This window comes from Corvus kubaryi, unplaced genomic scaffold (genome assembly GCF_017639235.1).
Source record: "Corvus kubaryi isolate FWS band 111438036 unplaced genomic scaffold, C.kubaryi_AGA036_p1.0 135, whole genome shotgun sequence".
NCBI classification, from domain to species: domain Eukaryota; kingdom Metazoa; phylum Chordata; class Aves; order Passeriformes; family Corvidae; genus Corvus; species Corvus kubaryi.
In genome coordinates this window covers 1,247,021-1,273,105 of record NW_024580669.1, presented here as the reverse complement: position 1 = coordinate 1,273,105, position 26,085 = coordinate 1,247,021, and the positions used below count along the sequence as shown (strand labels likewise).

The window sequence follows — 26,085 nt, the reverse complement described above, 5'->3', positions numbered from 1 at the left end:
TTCTCCTAAATAGAGTTGATACCTGGTGGGAAGTGCTGGCTGGATTTCAGAGCTTTCTGATCTGAATGAAAACCTTCACCCTACATGACATTCCATATATAAAAACCCTTCAAAGACCACAAACTGATAGGATTTGATGAAAAATGAAATACAGCCCACAGAGTGAAAGTGTTGGTTTTTAAGCTGAAGTTCTCTCTCTGCAAGGAATTCAGCCTAGAAAAGGCTTTGAGTTTGAATATTTTGAAAATATTTAGCTGGAATAAAAAGAAACCAAACAATTTCTTACAGGGAAGTTTTAAATTAATGAAAATTTCTACTACTCCATTTTTAAATAAACATTTCAAAATGGAACAGAGCTTTGTTTTGTGAGAAATGCAATTCCTAGGGCTGTTGCCAGGCTGACATTTGTAAGCTCAACTCTCCCTTTACACCTGCACCTACACACAGAATAATTGCAGGTGAGTTGTATTTTTTTGACTGGAAGTGATCTGCACAAAAGCAGTGGCCCATAAATTAAATGCCTGGGGAAGGAATACGAGGAATATGGGTTACTGCTCTGTTCCCCTAGTGATGCCAGGTATTAGTGGCACCAGGAAAAAAAAATCCAAACCAAGCACACAAAGCATCTCCATGGGTACATCCCTGTTTTTCTCCTACAACCAGAGCAAAGACCTGAGAGTGTCATGAGAGAGTGAGCAAAGGAAAAATAAAAAGCCAGGGAATTTTAGAGCCAAGTGGTTTGCAGGGAGAACATCCCCACAAATAGCTCCTGTGTTGTTTGCAGGGAGACAAAACAGACGTTTGTTAAACTCCAGTGGGGGTTTTTTTTAATCTCCTGAAAGAAATCACTAAAAATTCCCAGGGGTGTCAACTGAATTTCAGCCACAGGTTTTGCCTGAAGCATTCCCCATGGTACAGAGGAGTTCACTGCCAAAGAAGCCCATCAGGATCCCTGGATTACACTAAAGCTGTGGGAACAATCACCAAAGTGGTACAAATACAGGGAACACCACAGGACAGCCAGCACAGGAGGGAATCAAGACACTGGCTTCTAACTGAGCACAGCAAGATTAAATATTTCTCATTAAGCAATGCCACAAGTGGTCAGGAGCTGGTTTTCCAATACACCTGATTTGTTGAGTTAAGCTCTTTGAGGTGATCACACACCTCACAGCACTTAATGCATTCATTTTCTCCAGTATTTTTTGAGCAAGAAAAATATTCCCTACGTTTTGCAGGACAGAAAATGAAACATGGAGACACACCAAAAGATCCTGGCAGAACAAAGGACTGGACCTACTCCTCCCTAGCCCACCCTGCTCCATCCACAAGAAGCCACAAACCCCCATTAAACCTTTAATCCAAGGGCAGTGGGTTTTGTGCATTAGATATGGACAGGGAGAATTTTCCTTTTCTGTAGCTCTTCATTTTTATCCTATTTATTTCTTCATTCTGCAGGGCCAGGCTGTGCCTTGGTCAAGGCAGCAGAACTGGAGAGAATATTTCTCCAGCACATTTATTCCATGCCTCCCTGATGGACTGCACATGGAGCTTTGTGAATGAGCAAGGGTTGCAAAATGTATTTTGCCTGGGGCAGTGAAATAGCTGGGGCCAACCATGTCATTCGGTTTCACTCACACTTTCCCTACCCTATCTCTGTCTAGGTTTTTCCTTTTCTTTCTCTCTTTGTTGTCTTGGTTACATGGGCAGATTCCTGATATGCTGCTAGTGTTCATTTTAATGATATGTTCCTGTAAAGCACAATATTTTCCTTCAGTAGTGTGTGCCACTGGATAAATTCCTTTGACACATGTGACATTTGTATATCAACTATCAGATATTGCTTTATGACTGTGGGTATTTCGCAGAGCATTCATGGATCACCTAAATCAAAGTCTGATACACAGTCTGCCACTTTCATATATAAAAAGAAAAACCACAGAGAGAGGAAAATACGGAAACTGCAGGAAAAAAAAGCAGCAAAGTTTCTCCAAAACCATCTTGTAATGACCTGCAGTGAGTCTCCCAAGCACAGAATAAATCCTGCTATCTTGGAGATAATCTCAGAACTGCTCTTTCATGCCATCCAAAATATTCCACTGCAGCTTGACTGAGGAGCTGCACTGCACCAGGAGAAGCAGCAGAGCGTGACATGCCTGGTAGGACCCCAAAAGCACAAAAAAAAAAAAATTCCAGTTCCTGGAATTTGTTCAGGAGTTTCGTCTAATCCTACAAGGCTTATTCCAATTTACCACCGTTTTTAAACAGCAAACAAACTTCATGCTAAAACCATGGATTATGCTGGAGCTGCAATCCCAACACAGCCTTTTCCTTGATCCCTCTTCAGCAGCACCTGATTGATGAGCCGAGGTGCAAAACAAAGCATCAGAAGGCCCATGGCAGGGGTCAAGGAGCATCAAGGGAAAATCCTGAGTGCCAAACCACCCCAAGGAGGTGACAGGTTGCTGTCCCAAGGTCAGACACCCTCAGGAGCATTGGAGGGGGACAATGTGTGGAGGAGAGTCAGGGACTGCAGAAGCCACAGCAAGGATGAGGATGAACCTACAGGACCTAAAGGTTTCCAGGAGTCCGGATCAACTGGTTCAAAACACTCACACATGTTCAAGGGAGCCCCATTTCACTTTGTGTCCTGCCTCTTTGGGGGAAATTTGTTCACCTGAGCCAATCTCAGCCCAAGGCTCCAGCCCTGCTCCAACTCACCCAATGTGGGACCTACCACAAGCAGAATATTCAGCACATTAGGAGAAAGCTTCATTTTATTCCCTTTCTCAAATTACATCAGCCACTTCAGCTCTCCTCATTCTTTACCCTATAAGGCTGTCCCTGCTCCCTACCACACTCCATAAAGCACAAAGTTTTCTCTCCTATTTTCCCCTATTAAAAAGGAATCAGATCTTGGATTCTGCAACACGACCTGCAAAGGCAAAGACAGAGCTGTGGCTGAGTTTTCTCCTGAAACCAAAAAAAAAAAAAAAAAAAAACCAACCAAAAGCTTGTGAGTGCAGGAAGAGCAGTCATTAAGTGTTTAGGTCTTTTGGATATTTACCATTCAGATCTCAGCTACCCCATTTCGCTCCCTCCAAGAGACTGGCTAGAGAACTGAACAGTTTATTATGATATCACAGAAGAACTGAACAGTTTATTATGATATCACATATGACAGGGAAGCAAAACCTAATTAGGCAGGGGAGGAGATTCTTTTTATTATGACCATTTAAAAAACAATTTGGCTCCTTTTCCACATGCCTGAATTAAAAAAAAGAAGAACAAAACCTGCCATATTTTTTTTTCAAAAGCACGAACAACCTTTCCTCTGTTTTGAACAAAGCCAGAGACATTTGCTAGCAGGCAGAATCCCATTCCCCTTGCAGCCCTCCCTCAGCATGGAGGAAATGCCATCTGAATTTACAACCCAGATTTGCTTTTCAAGTGAAGGAACAGGTAGAGGAACAAAACCAGAGATTTCAGACTTTCCTGAAGCATCTGTGAACAAACAACTCCCTTCACTCCCCACAAGCCACAGGGGGCCACATTTTCACAGCACTTTCTTTGCCCCAGCTTGGAAGTCTTAACTAGCAAAAGGGATTTAAAGAGGAAAGGCCATCTTAAAACATCACAAGGCTCTGCCCAACCTCCCTTCCCAGCTTCTCCCCCATCTCCGTTATCATGGCAAAGCCACCATCTCCTTGCACATCCAGTAATTTACAGCACTCCTGGGCTGAGCATTCAGACAAACATTGTCAGACTGGCACAGAGGGGTTGAAATGGAGGCAGTGCCCATTAGCTCCCTTCCAATAACCCTTCTTTCTTTGGGAAAGCCACAGGGAGATTATTCCACCCCTCCAGCCTCTCTGAGTGCTTCCCAAGGCAAACACCAGCCTTGGGCCCATTTCCGGTGAGAACGGCCCCAACCATAAACATAAAGCTCATTATGGTTCGGGACACAGCTTTCCTTTGGTGCAAACACTCTTCCTTCAGCACAAACCCCCAGCCTGACGTCAACGGCACAGCCACTAATCCCGTGCTGGGCTCGTGGTGAAATCACAGCCCAGTCACACTGCTCTGAAGATCTCCAGAGCATGAATCCTGTTTCCTAAACTTCACCCCCATTCCGTTTTTCTCCAGCATGCACAGACACCCTGTGATCAACGACTCAATTAGAGATGGTCTGAACACAGAAAATTCTGTTGGATGTAAATTACATCACGTCCATCTGCAACTGGGGCTGTGGTTTGACTTCTGAAGCACTAATTTCCTGATGAATAACCATTTGAAAGAAGGATTTTATCCTTTCTCAGATCATCTCTATCCCTTGAGGGCAAAACACAGGTTTTTTGCCAACCAAACCATTTTTTATCTTCAAAATAGGAGCACCTTAGGACAAGGACTGTACTCATGCTCAATGCAACACTTAAATCTCCATAAAAATATGAAAATCTGAGTTAGAGGACCAAGTAGGTCTTACCTTCTTGAGCTTCCCACTCTTGGTGCCCACAAAAGCCAGGGAGTGGTTCTTGTAGACGTAGGCAATCACCGAGGTCATCCTGTCCCCATCCTCAGTGAAAATGGGGAGCCCTCGCACCATGGATGATACTCCCAAGGGGGCATTCATATCCAGGCCACAGAAATTGTCATCAATTGTTAACAGCTGCAAAGAAAGGAAGAAAAAGGGTATAAACAGCTGAAGTCACCAATTTTTCAGCCATTTGGTAAGTATCCATCCATTGCATAACATGCCTGTAATTTACACAGGCTGACAAAAATCAGGGAGGACTGGAGAAAGAGGTGGGGAAAAAAAGTTGTCCAAAGTTACACAATGAGTTACCGCCAGAAGGAGAACTGGAAACTTGGTTCTCTTGAATGACAGCCCAGCAGGATACATTACATTAAGCCTTTTTCCTACTGCTTTACCAGTCAGTTTTACCAGTCAAGACTCACCAATCAAACGAAAGTCTGCTGAAAATGTCTTAAACATACCTAGTTCTGTCAAAAAAAAAAAAAAGTATGCACACCATTCCTGTAGATCCAGAGTAAGAACCACGGAGCTAAATCTGCTCTGGCAAATAAAATAGACCCCAACCTGACCCTGTGATCCAATACTAAGGATCACATATGTGAAACCTAAATAAGCACTCCTCCCCCTAATTCTGAACTCAGTAGGGCTGTTCATGCTGTATCTTGGGAATTACCATCCTCCAAGGAGTGTTCAAGCATTGTCTGAGAGAGACATGGTCAGCCCAGTCCAAACCTGCAGTAGGGACCGTGGTAAGAATTAAATGCCATAAACTTAAAGCCCTTTGCAGTACCTTAAGGGGGCTCCAAGAGAGCTGGAGCAGGACTTGGGAGAAGGGATGGGAGGACAAGACAATTCCTTCAAATTACCAGAGGGTAGGGTTAAATGGGGAGAAATTTTTGGCTGTGAGGGTGGGGAGTCCCTGGCACAGGTGGCCCAGAGAAGCTGTGGCTGCCTCTGGATCCCTGAAAGTGTCCAAGGCCACGTTGGATGGGGCTTGGTGCAACCTGGGATGGTAGAAGGTGTCCCTGCCCATGGCAGGGGGTGGCCCTGGATGATGTGAGGAAAAAACACATCTTGAAAAGCCAGTGTCCACAAAGAAGACAGAGAAGTCCTGAAACTTCATTTGAGTAAAGGGAGAGAGAGCCCACTGGGGCATATCCCTGTGGGGTTTCTGTCTCAAGGTTTCAGAGGACGCAGTCTCCTTTTAATCCTAAACTCACCCTCTTCCTTTCCCCATTGCTGAGGTATCAGGAAGGTCTTCCCAGCCTTCCCAAACCACCTACCACATATCCCCCCTTGAACGTGCCATTTTCCCCCAAAGCTCAGCAGTTCAGGCTGTCTGGGTTCTGCAGATCCACCAGAAGTTCAGACTGTGTGGGCTCTGCCATAGACTTTGCCCAGACCCATTTGTAAATTACCCTAAAGTCAAGAAGTTCAAACCGTAGTTAAATTTTCTGGGTTTTGTAACAAACTTACAAAAACTTGTGTGGATTGCAGTTGGTAGAGACATTAAGACCCATCTCAAAGACATTAACACCTATTCCTCCCAAAGAGCCCTCCCCAATCGAGTTGCTTGTAAGGACATTAGCATCCATCTTTCTTTAAGGTTCCTTCCAACCCAAGCCATTCTGGGGTTTTCCATTTTACTGGGATACTGTAACTCCCCGAAGTTCTTTGGAAAGGAGGGAAACTTCCACAGCTACTAAAGGGGCTTTCCAGCTTTTGTTGGAGATATCCATGAACTTCCCAACAACCAGAGAAAAACCCCTATTCATTAATGCTGCTGCCTGAGCTCCAGCACCCACTGCATTTAAACTCAACAAGAGTTTCACCAGACAAATGCTCCACTGGGATCCCTTTACACAAATGAATGGAGTGTCCAGTTATCCCTAAGAGTGTTTCTTTGGGGTTTAAGGATTTCCAGAAACACAGCAGGAACATGGCACAGGCAGCTCTTCTACCTTCAGATACCATCAAGGTGGGTGAAGCCAACACAGGTCACAGATCTCCACGGAATAAGTTAAATAAAGCTCCAAATATCCCAGCACACAACTGCCAGAGCAGACTCTATTAACTCCTCCGGGCCCCACTCGGAGATTTCAAGTTAAGCATTCACTTGACATGCTTTGCTGGACTAAGGCCTAGAAAAGCAATAATTAACTGTACAGGAAGGTTGCCTAGTTCTGATATATCAGTAATAAGGGACCACGACGATTTTCTTTGTCTGAACTCGCATCTTCCTGGAAACACAGCTAAAAAAAGTGGTGCTCCCTGCTTGAGTTCACGAGCAGTAAAAGCCTGATAGTTGATTCATTTTATCCTCACCCAGCAATTACAGGCAATAATTACAGATGGTTTTGCTGAATGGAAGAATAATGTGTCCTAAATGTGTTTATAAATACATAAAACCTAGGAGGAATTCAAAGAGCCATTAGGAGGGATCAGCTAGCCTGAGCTCTGGCCTGCAGGAGTCATTAATGTTTGTGGACTGCCCTTTTTAGCAGAGCTGAAACACCGGCTCAAAGAGCAATTAGGGAGCAGATCAGCAGCCTCCACGATGCTGGCTAGTCCAAAACACCAGCAGAAAGTCCAAGATAAATCTGCAACCCAGCTCTAGGACACAGAAATCCATAATCAGCAGGGGAAAGGATGCATGCCAGAGAAGGAGCCACCCAAACAAACTGGAAATGGACCTTCCAACAAAGCCAGGTGCCCACAAAAGGACTCTAGATCATCCCCTCAGCCCAACTCTACAGCCCCCTGATGGCCTTCCAACCTGACTTGTCCTATGGATATAGGATTTGAGAAGAAACCAGGTCTTCAAGCCAGGCCCAGTTTGACTAGAAGCTCTTAAAATCTCAGATTAGCACAATTTGTGTTTCAAGGGTGCAATCAAACTGCCTAAGTGCTCACTAATGGCCTGAGTGCAAAGAATCACCACAGGCTGAAAGCAGGAAACTCCCAAACAGCAGAAAAAAGGGAAAAGAAGAGAAGTTTTCAAGGAAAACAAGAGAGCTTTCTTCACCACCAAGAGGATGAAAAGCTTAATAGTGCCAGCAAACATCTTACCTGAGGTGCAGGGTACAAAGCTTCATCCCAAACAAGAGGAAATTAGTCTGACAAGCAGTGAAATAAGATGAATCCAGCAGAGCTGGCACAGCTAGAGGTATCCTCCTTGGGGGGAGCACAGCCAAAACCAACCACTCCAGCTGAAGCACTTGAGCCCAGAAAGGCTCCATGAACTCATCTAACAACCTTCCTGCATGATCCAGAACCTCCCAGCCCAGGCAGGGGCCTGGGAGGATATAGCCCCAAAAATCACAGCATTAAGCACAAACACCTGTGGCTGATTTGCAGCCCATCTCCAACCTATGGAGGCTTAATTAATCTAATTGCCACCAGGTAGTTCCTCCTCCATCTGATTGGGCTCCAGCTGAACTCAGACCTATCCTTAATGGGGCTGATAAACCCACACAGATACAACATTAAATTTAATTTTTATTTATTTTATTTCTAAACTATTTATTTCATCTTTATTTTACTCCTGACATTATTTCCAGAGGGACACGTCCCTGTAAGAAGGATTTACACAGAAATATGGGGTCAATTTTTTTCAAAGAAGCTAGAGTCACACTAGATTTAATGAAGAACTTGTTTATAATGAGGGTGGAGAGGCCCTGGCACAGGGTGCCCAGAGAAGCTCTGGCTGCCCCATCCCTGGAAGTGTCCAAGGCCAGGCTGGAGAGGGCAACCTGGGATAGTGGAAGATGTCCCTGCCCATGGTAAGGGGTTGGAATTTCACTGTCTTTAGGTCACTTTCAACCCAAACTATTCTGGCATTCTGAGTCCACTCACATGCTGCTGGTTGGGTGCCAGAGAAGCAATCACAGAGTTCGGGTTTGCCATGTGGACAACCCTCCCCCAGGAGCAGGAGCAAGGCCAGCAAGCCACACGCCACACAAAAACTATTTTCATTTAACATATTTGGGTTATTTCCTCTGGGGATCATCTGCCAAAAAAACGCCAGCAAGCAAAACCCTACAAATAAACACCACCCGGCTCCTGCACAGCTGTGGCTCTCAGCTGCACACAGGCCTTTGCAGAGACAGAAATACAGTCATCTTCTGCAGCAAAGAGAGACACGTAAGGAAGTTTGGATTTATGATGAAAGGGTCAGGAGTTGCAAGCACAGGTTTATTTTCAATTCCAGACACTCCTAGCAGCAATATAAAGTAGCCACGTTAAACTCTCTGGAGCTTCTCTGCTTAGCAATTTCATGTTAACGACTTTCCAGAATGAAGGAGGAGGTGAGGGCATGAATTCACTTCTAACGCTGCTGCCACAGCAGCTGGGATAGCAGGGAGAGGCAAAGGGAAGGTCTAAAGATGTGGGAATAATATCAGCAATTCTCACATCCCAAGCAGTTAAAATCCAACCCAAGAAGCCACTGCACAGCCAGCAGGTAATGTGGAAGGAAATGGGGGCCTGGAGTTGGAATGCTGGACTGGAATCCATCACTTCCTCATCTCACACCCAACTCCCACTTGCAAACGAGGGAATGTTTCTCACCACCACCCTGCCCCAGGGAAACTGAGAAACACAGGTTTATAAGGTGCTCTGCATAACCAAAATATCTTCATCTGAGACTAAGTGGCAGCTCCCAGGGTATAAATGCCCTCCCCAGTCTCAGCAGCTGCCTCTCCACCTTGGGCTGATGTTCAGGTGGGACCAGCTGGTTGTGTTCTGCTCCTGCCACCTCTCCCTGCGTCACCAGCCAGGGCTTCATCTGCAGCTATGGCCAGGTGTCACTGTCACCAGTGAAATGGGAAGGATGTGCAAACGAATGGCAGGGGTTTGCTTCCTCCAGGATTAAGCCTATCAAATAAATAATTAACACATCCAAGCCCTCCTGGAGAGGATGGGTTTACAAGACTGGTGCTGGCTCAGTCCCGGAGGGATTCGCTGAGCCCTCAAAACCCCCAAATTCAGCAGAAGGGTTCGAGATTTGATTACACCACCTCCTTCACTGTCCTCATCTCGTTCCCCAGCAGGAGGGAGCACGTTGGCATTGCACGAGTGGCAGAAGCACCAAGTATCAGGGGACATGGGCAAACAGTGCTCATAATACACCAATTGTCTCTTAAACATCTGCTTCCACTATTTGCCTCTGAAACAACCCCTGATAATTAAACACAGTCTAATCCACATTTGGGGAAAGGCCTCAATAAAGGATTAGCCGCCCCTCATTCCTCCTTGCTTTCACTCCGGCAGAATCTTCCTCCCCAATCAAAGCACCGGAGCCTTTTTTCCCAGGTATCTCAGCAGGCTCCAGAGCAATTCCACAGACTCACCAGGGATAAAGGCTGTCCCAGTGGCCAAGCCTTGCCTTTGATTTACAGCTAATACCTAACAGCCCTGTCTTCATATGGTGGCAGGTACTTGGCTCCTCTCTCCTGTTATCTCAGGCTTGGCTGATGCAGAGGATGGAGGGAACACACACTAATGGATGTCTGTGCTGCCAGCAGGGCCAGGGAGCCAACAGCAATAAGAAATCAACAGTTACAGGCATGTGAGTCTTTGCAAGGAGATATCCAAGGTCTTTTCCATCACCTGACTGCAAGATCTCCTTCCTTCCTGACTGAGGGTGAAGGTGGGCGCATGTCCACTCAATGGGATGTTTAAAAATCTAGAGAGATGGAAGACAGAGAAAAACCTCTCAGTAGGAACTTCACGGTGTCTGAAGAGACACAAGCTAAGAAATTCAGGGTCTAAATCGCCTGGTGCAGGGGTGAACCATAAATCCCCACAGAGTGGAGCTGCAAATAATGGAAACCATCTCCCTGCAAACCACGGGACTTTAAATTCCAACAGCAACAGGATGGTACCAAGGTTTGTGCTTCTCCTGTTTGCCTGTGCACGTTCTCTTGGTGGTTTGAGCACGGTTTCAGCGCAGGGTCAGCTCCTGGCTGGATGCTACTTTGCCCACGGCATTGGTACTTGGCATTCCTGAAGCTGGGTTGACTCTCCCTCTGACGTCCTGAAGTATCTGCTTCTGGCCACGCTGCCTCCTGTGAAATCAGCGGATTTTGGTTCACCTGCCCTTCTCCCCACAGAGCTTCAGCAGAACCATCACGTTTCATCCTGCTGCTGTGTCGAGCTGTGAAATCCCAGGGCAGGATGGCACGGCCCCTCTGGCTTTTCCCTCCTGCCACATCATTCCCAGAATTTGATGCCCGTCACTGCCCTCCCCATCCCATGCATTCCTGAGAGTGGGTCAGGGAAAGGCTGCAGGTTTCCCCAGCTGTAGATCTTTGTCATCTGTAGTTCCAAATTTTGTGGGCAAAGAGACGGGCAGCTACCAAAGATAGCACAGACCACCAACCCACCCCCTCTTTGGCGGTCGGTCTGCAGTCTAAGGACATCCAAAAATACCCAGTCCCATTTCCCCAGGGTGCTCTGTGATATAACAGAAGCTGCATAAAGAGCCAGCATTTGGAAATACATTATAATTGCACGCTGCTCTTCGCTCATGCACCCACAGCAGTGGTTACTGTGCAATTACATGTCACCATATACAAATGATAGTGCAGTTACAGTAACTTTACCAATTACAGGGAAATTGCACCCACTATGCTGAGAGGTTTTCATTCAGATGCAATTCAGGAATGAAAGAACAAGAGGGAAAAGTTACTCAAATTGACTAGAACTGGTACAGGTATTTGGTTTTTAGGTCTGTAGTTTAAGCATCAGTTCAAGGGCTGGTGTCAAGTTTCAAGAGTGCTGCAGAATCTTAATGGAGTACAGACTTTTTATGCCTGCATTTATGCTCCTGCTCTGCTGTGAGTGTAAGGCTTCCCAACAGTCTGCACCAGGTTCCTCCACGTCGTAAAATCTGCAATTTCCTGAAGAGGAGGCTGCCTTTCTTACAGAGAGCAACAGGTTCTTTCAGTCTGCAGGGTCTTGCTCAGCAGAGCTGGGTGATTATCAGAAATTGGGGATAAAAGGAATCGTGCTATAAATTTTGCATCCTCTAAGTCCTGTGTTCCTGAGTGACTACAGCGCACAAAGATATGCACAAGCTAAATCCATCAGTGAACCCCTACAAATTTTTTAGACCCTGATATTACAAAATTTAAGCAATTCTGGCACTAAGTTTGCTTTCCTTACTTTTTGCTTCAGACCCTGGAGATGCAGAGCCCAACTTTCAGCATCTGCTGACCCTGTCACAGCCACAGTGATGAAATTACAAAGAGTTTTCAATTTTTTTTTTATTGTTCTCCAACTCTGGTTCCCACTTTTGCTGGGGGACTGCTCTGGAAGCAGAATTGAGCTATCATGGGGCTCTGAGCAACCTGGTCTAGTGGGAGGTGTCCCTGTCCATGGCAGAGGGGTGGAACTGGATGAGTTTTAAGGTCCTTTCCAAACAAACCATTCTATGATGCTATGATCAGAGGGAAATTGGTCATGTCCTCACGAAGGAAAGTGATATTGTGGTTTAAGTGGTATTTCCAGTGCCTTGGTTAGACCCCAAGAGCCTGATATAGGCAGGGAAGAGGGACAGTACCTCCAGCAGCAGTGCAGCCTGAAATAACATGGAAAGAGTGGTGAACCACTGGAATTGTCTGCCCGGGAAGGTGGTGGAATCACCATCCCTGGAAGTGTTTAAAAATAGATTGGATGTGGCACTCGGGGCCATGGTTTAGTTGAGGTGATGTTAGGGCATGGGTTGGACTCAATGATCTCAGAGGTCTCTTCCAACCTGGTGATTCTGTGTGTGAATACAAACATTCCACTCATGGAGCTCTTCCCATTCCAAATCCCAACCATCATCACTGTGTCAGCCAAATCTCCCTTTTGCATATGGCATTTCCACCCCTTCAGAAAACTTCCAGCATCGTGATTCCAAATCTCAGCGTCAGCACCCCAAGCCGTGCAGGCAGGGTGAAAAGCACGGCCCAAAGCTGTGTGGTCACTGAGGTTCACCCCAACAAACCAGGATGGATGTGACCTGAAGACCAGCAAGTGGGGCTGTAAAAGGTGTAAAAGGAAGCTGAGCATTCCTGTAGTCCCATAAACTTCCCCTTGCTGGCTCAGAGGATCATATGGATGAGGCGCTGAAGGAGAAACAGAGGAATAGCATCTATGTGGCTCTCAGATCAGTGCTTTGAAAACATCACTTAAAATTTTTCACAGCCCAAAAAAAAGATTATTGAGTGTGGAGATTCTGCCTTTGAAACTGCCATGGATTGTTGGGTAAATAAGCATTTAGGGATTTTTCAAAAGGGAAGTATTGATCAAATAAGCTGCTAGAGCTCTTCTGTAAGAACTTATTCCAGCAGCAAAGCTCTGTTGCACACCTGAAACACAGCAGCACTGATATTCTCTGGTGCTACTGTAGCTGAGACGGGGAGAAAGAGTCCCAGAGAGGGGAAATCTTAGGTGAAAAGGGTTTTTTGTGTAAGCAGAAAGACACCTTTGAGAGAAGGTGCTACATTTACCCTAAAGGATGTCACATTTTCCTGATCAGCCTTCTCATTCCTACTGAGTGCACACCAGCACCTGGTCAGATAAAGTCTGGCTTCCTCCCTCTGATGGCACCACCAGCAATTCACTGCAGCACAGTTGCTGTAATTATTACTTTGTTCCACAGGAAAAATCATCATTTGGGCTGCAAAGTGCCACCCGTGCCAACAGCGCTGCAGAAATGAAACAACAAAGCTGCTTTGCATGCAGGCAACACCTTCACCCCGAGAGCCCAGAGCCTCTTAAAAGCATTAATTGAGCCTCACCACGGTGCTGCAAAGGTGATTTAAGTGCTGTAATGAGTGAGATGTATGTGCTGCTGCTCTTCAGCACCGGGAAATGGTGAGAGCTTGGCTTGTTCAACAAATAACAGGGAGTAGAGATCCAGGGCTGGCATCTGTATCAGGGAGAATCGAGATGTGTCTGGTCCCATCATCTCACAGAAGATGAATTTAAAGAAGACTGGTTGTCAGTTTAAGCAACAAACTAAAGCACTCGAGCCCTGAAAGGGAAAATCTCCCGCTTGCTGCCGCTTATCTGTGCAGATCTCACTGCTTGAGGAATTCAGAGTGTTTGTAGCAGGCAGTGTAAATTCACTGAAGCTCCAACTCCTCCCAAATCTGAAAGCAGGACTGTGCAACTGGGAGGCTGCAGCCAGCCCTGGGAGCAGGGACACCATCACAATCACAGCCCTATGTTTCCTGGCATGGGATCCCGACCAACAGCCCCAACCCAGGAGTGCTGGGTCATTCCCTCATTAGGAGGAGTGAATTTTTATTATTGCCTGCTGCACGTTCCCTCACTCTGCCTCTCCCACTCTCTTTCCTTGTCTAAATACATGCCTGGCTAATACTGCTTGTTTACAGGATAAATCAGCTGTACAAATCCTATTATATTTTGGATCACTGACAATGGCGGGGTAATGACATTGAAACGGGGAAATGCAATGTTGTTCCTGCTGATCTAATGTCACCCACATGTTCCATCACCTACACCAGCTCCTGGTCCTGCATGGAGGAAACAGAGGAAATTCTGTCTTCACCATTTAGTTCTATTCCTATCTGGGGGTCTTGCCTTTCCTAGTGTCGAGTACTTCTTTAAATATAGAATCAAAGAATAGTTTGGGTTGGAAGGGACCTTAAAGACCGCTCAGATTCATCCCCTGCCATGGGCAGGGACAATTTTCACTGGATCAGGTTGTTCAAAGCCTTATCCAAACTGGCCTTGAACACTTCCAGCTCCACCCTGAACTTGGGTATATGTACCCAACCAGGTCTGTGCTGGCTCTGCAAACACTGAATTTTGTCCCAAAATTGTTGCCATGTTACCCAAAGATTGTCCCAGTCCTACTAAAATGCCTCTCAAACGAACTTAGAGCAAAAACTATATCCTACAACAGTAAAGTCATGCAAGTCCCAGGCTCGGGAGAGTCTGGGGCAGAAATATGGTCAGATGTGATTCAGGCATCTCTCTGAGTAAAACAGCTTTTCTCATTTCCATCTCCACGCTATCCAGTCTTCCAATATCTGTGTTATCCTACCAGGTACAATAGGGACCCATCCACGCAATTTGGATAAATAGAGAAATTTCTGGGAGGGCAAAATAAATCAGTCTTATGTTATGTGTTCCCTGGAATATAAATAAATAGACTCACACATCAGATCGCTCCCAGAGGCTGAATATCTTCACTGAGCCTCCAAGTTCTAAGACAGACCCTGCACTGTGCTTCACCCCGACAGCTCCACTGGCATCAGGCGAGGGAGGAAGGGTCTGTGCAGGATTTATCCCAGAGAGCAAAGCTGGATCCAGCACCCCCTCAACCCCCTCCTCAACAGAGCAGGCATTGTACAACCTCCCCTGCTCCAGAGGCTTTAAATAGCATCAGCCTCACCAAGGGAGCAGGAGTCACTTTGCTTCTGGCTCTTCCAGGACATCTGGGGTTTGCTTTCTGCTTTTTTTTTTTTAATTAAAAAAAAAAACCCTCTTGCACAAGCATTCCCCTTGGCCTGCCAGGCGACCTCCCGGCGAGGCAACGCAAGGTCAGGTTTGCGATCTCCTGGCGTGGAAGAGAATGTGAGGAGATCATGTGGAGCCCTCCAAAAATGCAAAGTTGAGCCACAGGCGACCACAGGGCTCGACCACAGAAGAAAACAGCCTGGGTTGCTGGCAGGGAAGCAGCAAAGAGCAGTTCCCAGAAATAAATCTAATTGTCCATGTGGTGAGAAGCACGGGGAGACGGCGCGGGCAAGGATGGAGAGTCTGGCACTTTGGTCACCTGCACACAGGGGACCAGCAGGAGCTGGGGGTGATGCTGAGCTGCTCAGGCAGAGCCAGCTGGTGCAGAGATGGGATGGATGGGGGGGAGGGAGGGAGCTGTGCCTGGAATATCTCAGACACAGCAGCGGCTCTGCAGCCGTGGGTCCTGCTCTGCCCTCAATGAACATTTTGTGTGAGCAGGGTCACCCAGACGTGAGAGAGCAGCTCTGTGAGAGGGTTTGGCACCCAGCCACTCAAAGGCAGAGGGTTTCATGCTGTTTCATGCTTGGAAAGGAAATAAATGATTTTGAGAAGATTGTTTCCCATGCATGTTTGGGGGTTTTTCCTCCCCAGGACAATGAGGATTTGGGAAGGAGAGGTTTCAGGGTGGGGGTGTTATGAGAATGTAATTAATTTCTGTCAGAATTCTTTCTGCATCCACTGATCAGGCAGTATCCTTTCAAGGACAGGTGTTTAATATCGAGAAACCTAGTTAATACCTCAAATGCAATCATCCTCTCCATGCAATTAGGCCCTGGTTTACAGCTCTTAAGTGCAAGCTTCTGTTGATGTAGGGGATTAAGAGTTTTTGTTTTGCTTTCCCTCAGAGCATCCAAAGCCACTTTTTTCCCTGCCTGGAGCGCAGAGCACTTTGCAGAGGCAGGGACCTGTCCTTATCCCTGCTGGCTGAAAACAGAGAGGTGGCACCTGGGAGAGAGAACCATCACCCAGGGAAAAGAGAAGATGAACCCATGAGCTGCCTGAGCTGACTCACAGGGGAAGCAGTGGGGAGAATTTCCCAATCCCAGTTCAGAGGGACCAGGACCCTGCTGGGAGCACTGGAGACATGAACTCAATTGTTCTCCATTAGCCTGAGGAGCACAGCCCCGGACATCTCTGGCCACTTCCACCACTGACCACAGCCACGAGAAATACCAGCTGTGTCCCTGGAGAGAGCTGCCTTACATGGGGAGATAGCATGGAATTTCTCTCTGTGGAACTGTTTTTCACCCCGGAGCAGAGCCAGCTTTGCAGGGGAGGTGATGCTCAGGAGGTGGAAGGTGCTTCACGTGCTGGAAGTGGAACATGCAGTGGGAGATTTGCAAATCACAGAGCTCAGCTGCAGAAACTCTAAGCCAGCATTATACCCTGTGTCCCTCTTCCTCCCCAGCTCAGCCTCCACCCTTTCCAGCCCCCAGTGTCAGCAGGAGGGCACTTGTCACCTCTTATCACAGCTGCTGGGCTCTGTGGGTCCCTCACAACATGCTCTGCACACACGCCACACACTCCATCCAACACAAACTGATGGGACCAAGTGCACAAACACAGATCTGGCAGCAGGAAGCCTGTTTTCTCCGGCTCCCAGTCTCCAGCAAGCATTCCCAGAGAGGCATTACAGCATTGCTGAGGGTACTGGCCTTCCAAAATCTGAACTTCGCTGTTTTTGCGGGGGTTTCCTGCAGTTATTTGCGTTTTCAGAGGAAGAAGAAGAAAGCGCTGTTAAAAATTGACCAAGACCTGACCTCAACTGTCCATAAACCCTTTGGATCAGAAACACCAGCCCGTGGGATTTGGAATAAAGACGTGTACACAAAACTTGTGGGTGGCAACTGGGATGAGCAAAAACTCCTGTTGTGCAAGCACCAGTGGTACTGACACACACAGGGATTTACTTAGGATAGCCCAACTGGCAAATAAAAAGAGTATGTGGTAAAATGAAACTGATAACTCATCCCTGTGATTGATCCATTCCCCTGGGAAAGGGTCAGACTCACGTACCTGCCAGTCCAGCCAGGAGAAATGGGCAGGGGCTGGGTGTGCAAAATGCCAAAGCACCAGGATTGCAGGGACCTCCTTCCACACATTCCTCTTCTCAAGGACTAAGCAAAAGCTAACACTCCCTTTTCCCCAGTCTTTTAAGGGAAAATGGGATAAATGACAGATAGGGATGACAATTCCTACTTTTTTGCTTGTCAGGTGACTTTTTCCCTCAAAACACCCCTTCTTTCCAGCTGGTCCTTCTTTCTGAATGACCCTGTTCTTCTGCCCACCATGCCAGGGAGGAATGCAAGAGCAAGGAAGATATTCCCTTTTCCTGCAACAGGTAGGCACAGCACTAAGATCCAGGAGTCCCCAGGCTATGAGTTGTGGGGTTCTGTGCCTTAGCCAGCCCTCCTGTAAGACAACCTCCCGCTGCTCCCCATCCTGGTGTCTCAGAGGTGCTCTGTGTCCTGCTAACCCCAGGGATGATGGACACAAGCCTGGAAGGAAGAGGAATATGAAATAGGCTGAAAAATCTTGGCCATGCCTGTTAACACCAGTGATTACAAACAGAAGCCCTGGAAGGAAGAGGAAAATCATGAAACAGGATGGAAAACCTCGGCCATTCCATCACCACTGGTGGCCTCTCCAGGAGTCAAGCTGACTGTCCCGTACCATACACGAAGTCTTTCACCACCTGAGTTAAAAATGGCCCTTCCTGACCTGGTGGAATGGAGCAGGAGGGAGCCCATGGATCAGCCCCAAGGACCAGGCAGTGTTCATCCTTATGCTGCCAAAGGAAAATCTCTGGGCACCCAGCTGGCCTCCAAACATGCCCAACAGCTTTCCATGGAAGGACTAATCCACAGCCTCCTCCTGAATCCAGCTAAATCCCCGTGACAACAGCAGTTCTTGCTTGGTGGGCACCAGGGATGGGCAGGGGGATGCAGGGAAAGGAGGAGAGAGCAGGAGAGCAGAGCCCACTTGAGGAACAAACGCATGGAGATGGCGCAGGGCTCTCAGAGATTTCACCAGCAGCATCAGCAAAGAGGTTTTGGGGAGTTACCAACAGCCACCAGAAGCACAGGAAGCCTTTACAGCCAAGTCACTTGTCAGACAATGGCTTGGGACCCAAACATCCACTTCTGGTAGCAAAGTGTTGGGAAAATATTGCCCAGCTCTTCACACAAGGCCTTTTGTTGGCCAGTCAGCTTTGAAAATATTTCTGTTCTCCCCCAAGTGACAGCGCTGCCATGAAAAACAGGAAGAGACTGAATACAGCAATTTAAACAGTCAAATCCTATTTCCTGCCAAAAGGCAAAGAAAATACCAGCAAAAGGCAGAAGCCAGGCGAGAGTTGGGGACTGACACTTTGATTATCTTGGACAGATATTGGTGCTGTGTGTCCAGCAGAAGCTGCAGCAATGGAGGTGACAGCTTTTCATGGCAGGGACTGGAGGCTGCTGGGCTGGGAAGCAGATCAGGCTGAGGAGGAGGCCAGGATCTCCCAGGAGAGCAGCCCTGGGATGCAAGCAGCTGCTGAGCTGACAGCTGGGGTCACATGCCAGCAGCACCCCAGGTTTGGGACTTCATTGCCAGCCAAAGTTCCAGCAGGATCCCCGCTCCTCTCCATCTCCCCACAGCCCTGACACCCTCAGGCTGCTTTGGGGTGAGTCTCCAATACCTTCCCCTTCTTCATCCATGCTTTTTGTCTCACAGCACTTCGCCTGCCTGCTCCCCAAGAGAGAGGGGAAGGCTCCCCTGCCTCCTCTGCTGAGCGTCCCAGGGGTGGAATTCGTACCAGGCTTCAAAACGCACCCATTAATCTTATTTCATTGTAATGACAGTCAACAAAGCCCCCAATGATCAATTCCTGTGCAGAAACAGCACATTTACCTCTCCACCCTCCTCTCAAACTGCCTTTTTTTCCTTTTTTTTTTTTTAAAGAAATCCAGCATTTCCTAATGGTATCATAGAACCACCAAATGGTTGGAAGGGACCTTTTAAGTTCCTCTAGTTCCTGTCACGGGCAGGGACAACTTCAACTAGATCAGGCTGCTCAATTACAAAGTTTATGAAGGACATTGAAACTACAGCCTTCTTCAGCCTACATGAAGCTGGTTTTCTGTTTTAAGAAGCCTGTTTTTTCCCCTCCAGAACAGCCCTGCCTTCTGCCAACACCCTGCATGACCATGGAGCCAAAGGGTTTGAAGGTGCCCTCTGACTGTATAGGTAGGAATGGCTTCAGTATCCGGAGAGGAGATTTAGATTCGACATGAGGGAAAGCTTCCTCACAGCACAGACAGATTTTAGGGAGAGAGAGCAACCTCCATAGCCAGAGGTTAAGAACAGGTGAGACAAACAGCTGTCAGAAGCGTTATAAGTAGGGCAGAAGGGCAAATCAGATGACCTCATAAGAATCCTTCTTTCCCAGCCTCATTTTTCTCTGATTATATGAATTTCTAAGCATTTGGGGTCAAGTGTACTGCTTAAGTATAAGCTATTATCCTGCTTTTGCAGAGAGGTATTACCTGAGACCATTCATCACCTGAGTGAACATCACCAATTTGCAAATCAAGGGCCCAGACATAAAAATCTATCATTTTTTTCTGATTTATGCTGAAGATTAATAGGACAGCTGTAACACAGGGATGGGAGAGGAATGAACATTGAGGATTCTCCATTCATCTCTGGACTTTCACCTTTCCCACTCTAGAAATTCTGCTATCACACTGCTGACATCTCCAACAGGCACTTGGCATGGGAGAATCACAGGCTCCTCACACAAAGTTCTTTTGTTTTTGTCTTTGCCTCGACCTCTGCAAACCAGGCTGGGACAAGTCTCCAGGACATCCAACCCTGCAGGACATCTGGGGACCCAATGCCTCCAGCTGAATATTGACCATGAGACACAGTTTGTCCAGCCAAGGTCCTTCCTGACCTCAACTCTCTCAGCTCCAGATGTAACCAAGCTGCCTGACCAGAGGAGCTACAGACTCTGCTACTGGGGACCAGAGCACTGTTCCCACACACACCTGCAATTATTTGTGTGCATATTGCAGCTTAGGAGAATTGTGCTGGGAATGGTCCCCAGGAGATTTCTCTTGCCCTGAAACGGCCTTGGGCAAGGATTACACCAAGGCAGGAGCAGAAGTATCCTGTCATGCGGATCCCCGTTCAGTCAGTTATTGCCCTGGTAGAAATATTAGAAAAACTAAAAGAATATTTGTTGCTAAAAGCTGGACCTGAGCACACACCAATAGACCAGGACAGTGCAGTGAACTCAGCTCCCCAGTCCTACAATTAATACCATAAAGAATCATAGAATGGCTTGGGTTGAAAAGGATCTTAAAGATTATCCAGTTCCAACTCCCTTTCCATGGGCAGAGACACTTTCCACTATTCCAGGGTGCTCCAAGCCCCATCCACCCTGGCCTTGGACACTTCCAGGGATGTGGGGGCAGCCACAGCTTCCCTGGGCAGCTTGTTCCAATGCCTCACTACCCCCTGTGTAAAGAATTTCTTCCTAACACCTAATCCAAATCTCTCCTCTGTCACTTTGAAATGCTCAGCGCCCAGCACATCATCTGTGCCTGTTCTCATACAGGATTTCATCTGGGCAGCAAAGCTGAAGTTCAGTTCCAGCCTGGACTGTAGGCAGGTTAAGCCTCTGTTTGCACCAGCAGAGAAACGTTTGACATCCACACAAACCCAGGGAAAGGCTCACTGACGGCTTTGTAATTGGTTTTAGAGCTGCCTGGAACACATGTGCTGAGCGGCAGAGCAGCAGTGCTGGGGCTTGGCTGGCAAGCAGGACAGCAGCAGAGGAGACCAGGCTCTCACAGACACACATCCAGGCTCCGAAATACTTCAGCAACCATCAAATATTTTCCAAGCTTAGTGGCTGGACTCTGCAACCCCTTTCAGCAGCCAAGTCACTAATACCTCTTCCCTCGGGCAGCACAGCTGATCTCAGGCAGGGCTTGCCAGCAGCTCTAAGTAGGCTCATTTAAGGAGAGTACAGCCTACTTAGTTACACTCTTCAGACTTCCTGCTTTTAATTCAAGCATCTCCAGGTTCTTTTGCAGCGTCTCTGATTCACAGTGAAGAAGTACACTCAAAAATATGCTCTAATACTTTCCCCCACCGCGTCCTCTCTCCAGCCTCTGCAGTCCTGTCCCTACAAATTCCATCTGACATCAGTTTTCTCAGTTTGAGATTCACCCCATGGGACACAAGAAAGCTGTTGGCTTTTTTTACTCCTGGCTAAAGCCATGGAAGGCAGGACTGAGCGGTTTCAAACCTCCTAATAGGAGAGGTCCAGCACTGCAAACGTTAGTATGGAGTACAAGCAGAGCAAATATGCAAATGCATGGAGAGGCTTAAGAGCCCAGGAAAGAAACTCCAGTGGGAAGCTCCCAGCTTAAATCTAAAGGCAGCTCTTTGAATGTGCACAGGCCTTGCGGCTAAACAAAAAAATCAAAGCCAGATTTGGGCACAGCCTTTCTCCCTGTGCAATGCTCCACAGGGAGCTTTGTGGGTCTAGCAGAAGAGATCTCAACTAAAATCAAGGACTTGTCCCTTCCGTGTGGGAGAATGAGAGCAGGGCAAGGTCAAGCAAGGACACTGAGGGGTGTAAAAGGGAATTAGGGCAGAGTAAGGCAGGATCAGTGTCCTTGCAATGAAATTCCCATCCACATTCCTCTTGGTCTGTCCTTGTCCTGCCAGGGAGCAGCAGCAGGAATCTCCCAGAAAGCAAGGCTTGCGCACAAAGGAGCAATCCCACATCCCAAGCACTGCCTGCCTGGAGATTACGGGGCAAGAAAGCACTCTGACGTTTCTCCCTATTCCCTTTGCTCACACTTGAACTCGCCTCTCACTTGAAAGAGCTAATTAAGGATGGGAATCAAAGCCTGGGGAAGCGGCTCCTGCAGCCCCGGGTGCGGTGCCGGCTGTAATGCCCATGTCTGTGCCTGCTATCAAAGCCAGCCCCGTTGCACATTCCTGCAATGACACTCAGAATAAACCGAAGCAATTTCTTCAGACCATTTGTAGGTCAGACAGACCAGCCTCTTCCCCAATCCTGCCCTTAAATCTTGCAGTGTTTAATCCTTGATCTGCAGCCAGGCCTTAATTTCTCAGTGCAGAGCTGGCTGGAGACCGGAAGGCGAGGGGCTTTGATGGTTAATGATCAGTGCTTCTCAGCTCTGCGAGAAATGAAACCCTGGCTTCACAAAGTTCCCTGAAGAAATCCTGCCCCAGCTCCAGCCCAGAGAAACAAAATTACACCAGCGCAGACAGAAACAAACAGTGGCACAAGCCACTGACATCTTTAGGCCCTCTTTTGGTTTAGGTTTGAGCTGACAGTGCACTTGGGTCTAAGTGATTTCACCGCTGTGATTTGCACCATGAAGTAACTATAACAGGCATATCCTCCTAAATATTCCAAGGCCCCCTGGTTCTGCTCATCAGTAAACACAGCATGTCTGCTGCTACCTTCATCAGCTTGTCCATGAGCAAACTGGGGCATGAACTGGTCAAATTGGGTGGTGTGGTGAGCTGGAGGCAGAGCCAGGACTGGGACAAGACCGTCTCAGCTCCTTGGTCTCTGCTTTAAGGGTTGAGAAGGTTGGTTATCTGAAGACAAGGCCTGTTAATACGTGAGGAGAGCACGGTTGGGTGCTCAGGGGCTTCACTTACCGCACTGCTACAGGGAATGTCCTTGACCTTGAGCCAGGCCAGATCTAACGTCCCCTCTCCCCTGTAGCAGGACTGAAGCCTGTCCTTGATGCGGTCGTTGATGTTTTTCAGGACAAAGATGCAAAGAGCAGACTCATCCAAGGACTTCATCTTCCTTTTCTGCCCCTTGGAGAAAACTGTGAAGAGGATATCATCCTCAGGGCCAACATCCAGAGACCTGGCCAGGATGGCTCCAGCCTTGGACAAGTAGGCTGCCTGGAGCAATCGATATTCCACCCCGTTCTTCTCACAGCCAATGGGCACCTCCACATAGGAGTTAAAGGCCGTGTCCTCCTTACAAAGCCGGACCAGCTTGGAGGTATAAACCTGCTCCTTTGTGGTGGAGCCGGGTGGGGAGATCATCTCAGGCTGCAAAGTCAGGAAGTAGACAAAGTTCCCACTGCTGAAGCCATAGATGTAGTAGATATCGAAGTCAGGGATGATGGTAAAGGTGTCTGAGGGGATCTTGATCATAGAGGCCACAAACTCATCGTGAAAGACATACGCAAACATCCCATCGGCCTCGGAGTTCTTGGTGAGCTTTCTGCTGGAAATGGTGGGGAAATACTCCGGTTTGCCATCCACGGCCGTGGCGATGAACAGCTTGTCATCCGTGTTGCTGTAAGAAACAATGACTCCAAAAACAGAGCCACTCTCGTTCACCCCAGAGAGGTAATGCTCCTTCTTGTGGAAGGGCTCTCCGAGCTTGAAGAGGTCATCCAGCCTCAGCAGCTTGCAGATGCCCTGGTACAGACTCCCACAGGCTATCAACCGATTCTCCTTGTAGTCTATGAGGAGCATTTTGTTTATGTTGTTGGTGGGCGTCAAGGGTTCATTGCAGGTTTGGACTATCCTGGGAGGATAACACTTGGGATTATCGTCATCAGGACCAGTCTCATGGGTCACCAGGACCTTCAGGTCACTGGAGAGTTTGTAGATCCTGTTGACAGCACCCAAGTAAATGTGCCCAGTTCTTTCGTCCACCACCAAGTGGTTGAAGTTTCCCTCTGCTTGTTCTCCCGTGAAGGTGATGAAGGGCCTCTTTGGATGGGGTGGCTGCTGTCTGCCAAGAGGTGACACTGTGGTGGACAGCAGGAGGTGAGAAACCAGGCAAGTCCATTTCCACATGGCCAGAGACATGATTAGAGAGGTTTGTATTCCCAAGGCAATGAGGATTAGAAGCTGTAAAACTCTTCAAAACACCAATCCCCTGGCAGATTCTGTCCTACAAGCAAAGAAAAAAGGAAACAAAAGTACATTACTATGGAGTATTCCTTCCTCCTCCCTCCTTCACAACCATGCCATCATCAGAGTGTATTTAATTGCTAATCCTCCCTTTCTGCACTCTGAGCTCTCTACTTAAAACCAGCACAAAGGGAGCCCTCCTGACTGAAAAGATGCTGGGAGAAAAAGCAGAAATCACACAGCAGAGTAATAAATCTGCACCCTTTCCCTCTCCATTACACACACACACACACGTGCCCCACGGTGGAGCGCAAATATTGACTGGAAGTGCAGAAGGGTAACGGTAAAAACATCACCCAGCATTGCTGTTTGCACTGCCAGCGTCAGCCCAGCTGTGTATTCGCTATCTGAGACGCCAGAACTGGAGAAGGATTATTATCCTGCTCTTCTGGATGAGGCACTGAAGCCTGGAGAAGGTCAGGGATCTGCCTACAGGGATGGGGCCAGATGGATGCTGAGCTCTCCTGCAGCCCTTGAAGTTTGCCGGGAAGGAGCCAGCTCTGGTGTGACATTAACATCCTTTCAGGGAAACCTCGCTCCAGTTTGAGCAGGATCTCTGTGGCTTCCAGATCAAAGCTGCCTCACCCTGGCCCAGTCTGGAGTACAGACCCAGGGGCTGTGGTGTGCCAGCTGTCACAGCCACATCTGCAAAGGGCTGGGAGCAAACAGAGCACTAGTTGTCCTCCGTTGCCTGGGCTCTCACCACAGACCACTCTCCACCCACTTCACACTCTCCACCCACTCCACAGCCAAGGGAGCATCATCTAAAAGAGATCCAGCTCTCCTGGGAATCTCAGGTGGCTGAGGAGAAAGGGGTTGCTTATCTACCAGCAGTGATAAAGCCTAAAGCACCATGAAGTAGGAAAACTAATGACCCAAGGGCCAGCCTGGTACCTTCCAAAGAGAGGGGAGAGGATTTCCTTGCACCATTCAGTCTCTTAAAATCTCCCAGGTTTTAACCATGGTGATGGGAGCAGTATGGGGTTCAAACATTTGGTGGGCACATCACCAAGCCCCATGGAAAGACCTCTTCCTACTCAACACATCCAACTGCTCCCTTTTCCTTCACTTTTTTGGTGGCGTCTGTACCAGGAGCAGATTTACCCCTTTATGGCCCCACAGAGCGTGTGGGAGATGGAGTTCTACCGGCTCAGGCCTCACAAGCCAAGCTCCTCAAAGAGTGCTGACCACACAAACCTGGTGGTCTAGGACCATCATCTCTCTTTATCATCCGGATCAGAGCTTCGCAAAGCTGTTCTTGATCTTAAAAAGGACACAAGACAAACATAGCTCCACTCCTGCTGTGTCCCATCCCCTCTGTCACAGAGTGACTTTGCTGAAATCAGGGGTGTAACCAGTGATGACAGCCAGGCTCGCACAAGTAGGAGGCAAGGAAAAAAATCCCTGTTCGCAGATCCCAGCAGGGAGGAAGATGTGACGGTGACACAGGTCTGGCTGTGCAGCTCTTTCAAATCTGTGCCGCTCTGCTAAGGCCAGTGGAACTGAAAAATTTACTTCAAAAAATAATAGGGAGAATAAATCCCACATTCTTTTGACCCGTAGGCTGATTAGATCTGATAGTGGAAAGGGTAAGTCTGGGCTTGTAGAGCAGCCACCACTTTTATGCCACCCCAAATATTTCAAAATTCTCTCACAGCAGTCGGAATTTCCAAGCTGTTCTGGGATCACCTTCACCTCCTGCTGCCCTCTCTGCCACAGCAGCCGCAGGCGTCGGATGGATGACGGACAAAGGTCATCCCACATTTACTTTAGGCGTGTTTACCCCGTTCTGCTTTGCCTCCCTGGTCAAGCAAATATTTAATAAAACAGAGCTTATAGTGCAGAGGTTGCAGGTCTGTCTCGCGAGCTCTGCGGGGATAGGCAGGCTGGTCACGTAGGCTGTTAATAACCTTTATTGTGATGGATAGAGCAGTGATGGGATGAGCTCTCCCCACACAACCATTCCTCTTTCAAAAGAGCCCATCCTTGAGAGAGCAGCAGAAGAAGGAAGCTGTCCCTGTTTG

General features: G+C 47.8%; 1 protein-coding gene across 5 annotated transcripts in view; it reads right to left on the bottom strand.

Moving 5' to 3' along the window:
• The window catches only part of PLXNA4 (plexin A4), a 424,984-nt gene that overhangs the window by 373,999 nt on the left and 24,900 nt on the right, over nt 1-26,085 (bottom strand). For all 5 annotated transcript variants that reach the window (XM_042052316.1, XM_042052297.1, XM_042052325.1 and 2 more), the window contains exons 2-3: nt 22,778-24,041; nt 4,487-4,669 (exon numbers count right to left, since the gene is read on the bottom strand). In XM_042052316.1, coding sequence (XP_041908250.1) covers nt 4,487-4,669; nt 22,778-23,956 — 1,362 coding nt within the window. In that variant the 5' untranslated portion in view covers nt 23,957-24,041. The remainder of the gene's footprint in view (nt 1-4,486; nt 4,670-22,777; nt 24,042-26,085) is intronic.